The sequence below is a fragment of the Dysidea avara genome, chromosome 1 (genome assembly GCF_963678975.1).
Source record: "Dysidea avara chromosome 1, odDysAvar1.4, whole genome shotgun sequence".
Lineage (NCBI taxonomy): Eukaryota > Metazoa > Porifera > Demospongiae > Dictyoceratida > Dysideidae > Dysidea > Dysidea avara.
The window spans coordinates 20908570-20916806 of NC_089272.1; the positions used below are offsets into that span (position 1 = coordinate 20908570).

Genomic DNA, 8237 nt, shown 5'->3' on the forward strand with positions numbered 1-8237 from the left:
AGATGACTACTCACATGCTTGAAAGAGAACCCACAATCTTATGCATTGAATTCGTTAATTTTAATGATTGCTTATGAACAGAGGTTGCACAATTCTGATACGCTTAGTTTTGATGAATTATCAATCCAGCTCTGCACGTAATATGCAGTATGAACATGCATGCAAGTTCTTTGACAATCAGGTTGCATTGCATTGAGATACTTAGTTATGTACAATGAAACCAACTAAGATCAAAGGCAAATGTCAGAGTACATATTTCATAAACCCCGGCCTGCCATGGTTCATTCAGTTAAACCATGGCTGGCTGTGGCCCTTGATATTTGATGATGTAATAATAACTTTAAATAAAAAATATACAGGCAGCATTTGATTGTGGGAACTAATTAATAGTGAGGTGATGGTCTTATTTTGCATCCTCAGTGATCAGACGGGCACTATTTATATGAGTTGAGAAAGAGAGTTTAAGGTGAGGTTAGTGCTATAAGCAAAGTAAAAGAGCTTATCCACATTTTTTTTATTATGTACTATATTATATGCCTCTTGTTATGAGGTAGGCTATTCTAGAGCAAAGCCTACCCATCTAGATGTTTAGTTACCTTGGTAAATAGTGTTTAAATGATGCAGCAGCTGTGAAAAACTTGTACAATCACTAAATTGAACAATTTCATGTTCATGCCTACAAATGTAGCAACAATACTGTGATTTTGAGACCAATAATTAAATTTAATAGGACTACCTATATAATAAACTCAGTGGTTTGCTTCGCATTGACTTTAGTGATTCTCACCCACAGCTGACTATTATAGCTTGCATAAGGGTACAATTAGCCTGCTTGGTACATATCGGTTGCATCGCGTTTCCTTGTGATTTGCCTGATATGTACATCTACGCCCTCGGGCTACACAAATAACTCATGCCGATGATACGACTATTAGATAAGTTCATCAATAGCTAACAGATGTTTTTATATAGTTAAAGTTAAGGGTTACCCAATAAATAATTTTGTTTGCACTTATTTTGTACCTTAATTTTACAGCTAAACGCAAAGAAACACGGTGAAGCTCTGTAAAGTATTAATATACAACTAGTACTACCAGCAGTGTAACACCCATCAAGGAGAGCAGGAAGAACTGGTACTTAGCTATGAAAATATTAATTACTATTCATGAAAACCCAAGCTCCATGGTGACCCATTCTGCGATTCTTTGCATTTACAAGTAGTTAATTAGTATTTTCTAGGTCCTCACATCTTAAATCATTAGCTGGCCCCTTGTGGTAGCATGGTAGGAGATTTGCAGTATTCTGGTTTATCACCACTTGCCATTACTCACCTGAAGTTTAAATTGTCCATAAGCCACACAACAAATTTTTGACAAGATCTACATGACAGCACCTAGACAACCATCGATATTGATAAAGAAATCTGACGGTACAAACCTCAGTATTATTATTTTTGATAAATTAAAACCACACATGACTTGTGGTGTAAACAGTATTTTGTGCAAGCCATATATACTAGCCATATAAAACTTGCCATGTGTGATTTCTCCACTATTTCGTTTGGTCATGTGGTGTTATGAAGTACTACCACTTCCCTATACCAATGTTACCACAAGGCTACAGTTCTAATTTTTCATGACACTCAACACCTCACAGATATAACGCCTCAAACAACATTAAACGCCTAGATGGTAATACTAAGCCATAAAGATATTAATAATGGTGATGTACATGTGATGAAGTCACCTTTAAGTAAGTACTCACAATAAGTTAGATTAGTGCATGGTCCAAGTGTATAGCTACATGCAATGTAACGCTGTCTTCTAATCAGCATGTGCTATTGACCAATGATACCATTACTGTTATAGGAGATAGAAATCGAATGGACTGAAAAGCCCCCACCATTGTAAGATTATATTAGAAATACTGCACGTAAAACATTTTCAAAGCCATCAATTAACCGTTACAAATCCGTAGAAGTCAACACCAACCATTCAAGCACAGTTATCTATTGTACAACACCCTATGTATAGCCACAGAATTTATATGGTTGCAGTTTCTCCCACAAAGAATTGCATTTAACAGGTGAAGCTAAAGCTTGCTATAACTAATTCCAGGCATGTATAGCTAATAAAATTACACAGATTATGAAATCGGTTACACTGCACAACAGTAATACAGTTACGCTATAGCCTATACAGTATAATAACCATTAACATTAATACTGGATGACCATGCATTATATATGCTACATTCATAATTGATCTGCAACTGACTGTTTCAAACGTAGCTATAACACTGCATGAGCGCAGCCGCTGGAGAATGTATGGCTGTATAATTCGTGTTTTGTGACAGATCTGCCAGACGCGGCGGTTATAGAAAACAGTAGCTATAGCCACGTAGCTTCCCGGCTTGCTCAAACCTCCAAAAGTACAAGTGCATGGAGCGAATTAAGGACTCCACACAGTCTAGCTATGCAATACTTACGCATAGGATCCCCATATTCACGTTTCTGGCGACGAGAGAGGAAAGCGACTTGGGTCTGACGATAACTTGGTGCGTTGGAATGTTAACTAACACAGCTGCAGCCCTCTCTTTCAGCGTTGGTTATATAGCGAAACCACTGGGACAAAGCAGTCATGACAATGCTGCGCATAGGTGGGGACTATTCTACGGAACGGAACGGAACGGAACGGAACGGAATGATGGACTAAACCACGGAACGGAACGCTTTCTCAAACTAAAGCTTGCAACTTACCATTGCTGAAACTTCCCTTATAAGTTAGCAGTGGCATCTCCAGTGGGTGGTTAAACATAAGATAAAAAGAATTAACGGATCGATTGTGGGTTTTTGTTGGTTGTCATTAGTAACGAAGTATTATTGTGGGATGAGCTGTATCAGTGATGTTCATCCATACGGAAGGGAACTTTATGTGAGCTGTTTTTCTTATGTAGACTTTACAAAACAGTCTGGGCCGGTCTTTCAAGTCATAAGTCAGTGTATAAATAAAGCAAGCAGGAAGATACTGGTAACAGGAAAGAGCCAGCTGAATTAAAACTTGAAGAATTTTGTGCAGTGTGTGAGGAGCAAATATTTTGGCAGACCGCAAGGAGGGTATATTCTGCAAACATCACTGAAGTGTATGCATGGAGTTATTTATATATTAACAGCTGGTGCAGTGGACTAATGCCGTATTCAATAGTGAGCTGATTTTATCTGTTGCACAATTCAAGGATGTGTCTGACTGCTAGCCTTGAATCAGGCTAAATGTCAAAACTCCAAGATCAGCCAAATCTCTATTATAAGCCACATGTGAAACCATGCCCGTAGCCACCAGGCAAACGTGATTTGGACCAGGATGTGTGTGTAATTTCAATGTATCTAGTCAGACCTGAAATGGAACACTTACATTAATTACATACCACCTAAGAATCCTAGGATTTCTTAAGTGTAACATTTCACATGCTTCACTTCAAACAAAACAGGTTAAATTTGTTCGTCTATTTTCAAGTGATTCCCAGTCCAGCTGGTCCATGAAATTACAATGGGATCACATGTATTTGTTACAGTGCGGGCTGTCCTGTGTTGGATCTACTCTAGAGTTGAGATTTCAAGGTAGACTCACTGCCAATTTACTGACACTAGTACTGTTGTAGCATGTTTAAGTGGAGGACAAATGAAATAGTAATACTAGATTATTTATGTATACAAATTTTTCATAATGAAATTGATATCCCATTTTGATTTGTACTTCCACTTTGCAACATATTCAAGAGCAAGAAGCTACCACACTTAATCTCCAACCACTGTCATTAATTAACCAAGATCTCATTAGTCTGTAATTCACCTTACTGTAGTGATTTTGTTGATTCATCTGTATGCTTTCTTCATTTCCTTTGAAGTTGTACCAAGAGTTCATAATAAGGTGGGGAGTGTCTAACTTGAATGCATTCACCAAACACCCTGCTTAAAGTAACACCTCGGCCTTATTTCAGAACAAAGGCTTTACCTTCTTCAGCAACTCTAATCAACAGTTTTCTATCCCCCAGTAAAGGTGTTGATTTGATGAAAGGTGGACTTTAAACAGGGTGTTTGTGCAGGCCATACTGAGAGTTAGACACTCTCCCCCATACAAATCAGTATTACGAACTCTTGGTTGTACAGTATAGGTAAACAAAGATAAGTTTCTCTCCCATCTTATTCTAGGATTTCTATTGACAAGGAAAATTCAATTATTTGTATACAGGCTCAAAATTGAGAAAATATAAAGAAAGTGAACATACAGTCAGTTTGCTTTTGGATATTTAATGTCTCCAACCACAACTAAAATTCGATGAATCCGTGCATCTCATCACTGGTCGTCTGAACATTCTGAAAGTGATACCTCACTCAATCAACCATATATTCTGTTTATTAGACTGAATAGTCATGATTACCTAAACAATCACTTAATTAATGTTTTATAATTATCCTATTTCATTTTCCTGGAGGTTCCACTGATAAAATGCAATTTCAGCAATGATAGCAGCTAGCCAAGCTGCAAGTTGATTCAGAAAGCACTCCATTCTGTAAAATAGACCCCATACTGAATTCAACTCAGTACTCAGGCTGAGATATCTGACAATAGTCCACTACCCGTCCACTACTCTGTTAATGAATCATTGATGTTCACACAATATAGCCTCCTTGAGGTATCTGAATGTTTGCTCCTCACACACTGCACAAAATTCATTTAGATTCTACTTAGACTGAGTTGATTCAGCTTGTCACCATACTTGTTTCCTTTGTAGTGTAGCTATACGCATACTGATTTATGCCGATTAGAAAGGTTGGGCCTCAGACTGTACATTCTAAAGTCAAGTAAGTAAAAATAACTCACATACTAGTAAAAAAAATAAGTTCCCTACTTGATATATCCGAAGATGAAATCACTGAGTCAGCTATTCCCACAATTAGTACTTCGTTACTAATGACAACCAACAAGAACCCACAATCGATCCTTAAATTCGTTTTATCTTTCTTGGGGTACGTTTGATTACCTGCTGGAAGTGCCACTGATAACTTGTACAGCAATGGTAAGCTGCAAGCTTCAATCTGAGAAAGCATTCCGTTCCGCAGTTTAGTCCATCATTCCGTTCCGTTCCGTTCCGTTCCGTTCCGTAGAATAGTCCCCACCCTGCGCATATAGCTAACTCAGGATATTACATGATCATGTACACCGCATATAGCTACATGTATAGCTAGCTACATACGTTGTGTAACACAACAACTCACCTTAGATATAATCAGCTCCTTATACCACACAGGAACAGCATGGTGCCTGCAAGACATCAGGCTGATATTGTATATAGCAACATAGCCCATGGCAGGGTATACACATATTTAAACACCACATCTCGATTCTTGCTGACTCGGCTATAGCATTGTACATGGCGCTTCAGATCGCCGACCTATATAGTACGCCGCGGTACAGTAGGTTGCGTCCTTCCCTCGATTAGTTAGGCATGTCCTCCACCACAGAAATCTTTAGTAAAAGGCAACAGATTAATTCGCTCACATTCATGATCTCAGTATAGCTAGACTATATTTTCTGCAATTCTCACTGAAGCCCAACAAACATGCATGCATAAATTCCAATGCAATTATGCACACAGCCCTGATCTGCGGTCACTTTGCACACTATAGGTACGAAATGCTGATTATAGTTATTATAGTAGTGTAACCGATATGTTGAACTTACTTAAATGGCCAAATCTACAAGAAAGAAGACAAAATACTAGATTGAGTCAATTTCAAAAACTTGTTCACCATGCAGCTTACTCCATCTTTACAGCTACCATCATACTTCCTACCAACACAGTACCCAACTAGACAGCTCCATCAACTTCGCTTCATCGTCCCAGTTAGCTCTACAGTGTCATGCCAGAAAAGTTTTTTCCAAGTACCCTAAAGGAATGGAACGCCATACCTAATTATAACATTGAAGAGCAATCAACAAAGACATTTATCAACCACCTTAATATTAAATGATTTAATGTCAGACTCTACATGTAGTATTTGTTGTACACTGTACTTCTTGTTTGTAGTTCCCTGGGTCAATAATCAGTTTTGCTGTCTCGACCCAGTAAATAATCATAACCATAAAACCATCCGTGAGATCTATATAGCTATGGATATTATCAACAAACAGTATAGTTTGCAACAAGCAAATTTCTATAAATGCTCAATGATTTCCCATTGCTGCGTTTCTTCTGGTTAACTTGCATCTGCATTATCAGCTAGTATATAGCTAAGGCCCAACTTAAGTTGCATTAAATTTATATAGCTAGCTTGCTAGCATAATTATTAGCTACCGATTTTTTTGGCTAGATTATACAGGCCATGCAGCTAGAGTATATAACTACTCTATAAAAAGTGTATCTTGTTACAGGTATAATGGATCGAGAAACATTATCAGTACTGCTGTAGCCATACCTTATTACTATTTATTAAGTGTGTCAATGTATATTATTTGCCTTTAAATTGTTAAATTTTATGTGCAGAATTTTCTAGCTCAGAAGATGAAGCTTCAAGTTCTGATGAAGGCTCTGATAATGAAGATCAAGCTAGTTCTGATAGTAAAGGTGACAATAATGGCTGTAATGGTAACAAGGAAAAGGATATGTCGAAATCATTGTTAAGCTGGCTCGTAATTTTTCTCAGTGTGTGGCAATCTGTATATGGTATTTCTGATAAAGCGATGCAGGCCCTCATAAAATTTTTGAAGTGTTTTGTAAGAGTGATGCAATCTAATGCTGCTAAACTTGAACATTTTGGTTCACTAATACCGGGTAGTGTGTATCTACTTCGCAAATTTTTTCCTAATGATGATGAGTTTGTCAAGTATGTTGTGTGTCCATTATGCTACAAATTATATTTAATGAAAGATTGCTATAAAGAAAACGAATTGGGAGATCAGATACAAGTTCATTGCTCACATCAAAGGTTTCCAAATCACCCACATGAGTATAGGAGAATGCCTTGCAATGCTCCACTGCTAGTGAGGGTGAATAGAAGTGGAGGAAAAAGTAAATATGAGCCAAGATTTTTGTATGCATACCAACCAATTAAACAGTCTTTACAAAGATTGCTAAAAATTCCTGGCTTTGAAGAAAAGCTTGAGCACTGGAGAACTAGGGAATCAGTTCCTCACGTTTTGTCTGATGTGTATGATGGGAATGTATGGCAGGATTTCCAAACTGAAAAATTTAGTTTTTTCCTTAAAACTAGAAGATCTATTGGTTTTATGCTTAATTTAGATTTTTTTCAGCCATTCAAGCATGTACAACAATCATATGGAGTTATATATCTCACTATAATGAACCTACCAAGATCAGAAAGATTTAAGCAAAAAAATGTATTGATTGTAGGTGTGATACCTCCTTTTGAACATGAGCCAGAATCAATGAACACTTTTCTAACACCTTTGGTTGATGAACTGCAAGAGTTTTGGAATCCTGGGGTTTGCTTATATACCTATAGGTCTCCATGGTTCAGACTGAATTACAAAGCAGCTCTAATGTGTGTTGCCTGTGACATACCAGCATCTAGAAAATGTTGTGGCTTTAAGGGTCATAGTGCCAACTATGGTTGCAATCGATGTCAAAAATTCTTTCCTGGTGGGTTTGGTAAAAAAGATTGTAGTGGGTTTGACAGAAGCACATGGCCCCAAAGAAATTTAACAGCTCATCGATCAACATGTACTGAATTACAAAAGTGCACAACAACTTCAGCAGTGGAACAGTTGCAAACAGAAACTGGTGTTAAGTATTCTGCCTTAATAGAATTAACCTATTTTGATCCCATTAGATTTACTATTATAGACCCAATACATAATTTATTTTTAGGCACTGGTAAATATGTAATGAAGAAGTTGTGGGTAGAAAAAGGAATTTTATCACCAGAACAGCTGAAAATAATACAGCAGCGTGTTGATAGTTATCCTGCACCACATGGTATGGGAAGAATTCCACGCAAAATTGCAACATCATTTGGTGGTTTTACTGCAGAACAATGGAAAAACTGGATAATTTTATACTCAATGTTTGCTTTGCGAGGGATTTTGCCTGATAATCACTACAAATGCTGGCAAACATTTGCTTTAGCCTGTTTCTTTCTGTGTAGGAGAGCTATTACAGACACAGATTTGCTAAAAGCAGATCATCTTTTAATAAAATTCTGTGAATCGATTGAATGA

The 8237-nt window shown here is 37.4% G+C and overlaps 1 protein-coding gene across 1 annotated transcript; it reads left to right on the plus strand.

The window, feature by feature from the left end:
• Window positions 1-6809: 6809 nt before the first annotated feature.
• Window positions 6810-8237, plus strand: LOC136266952 (uncharacterized). Its single transcript, XM_066062028.1, has one exon. It carries the CDS (start codon window positions 6921-6923, stop codon window positions 8235-8237), a length of 1317 nt encoding a protein of 438 aa, XP_065918100.1. The 5' UTR covers window positions 6810-6920.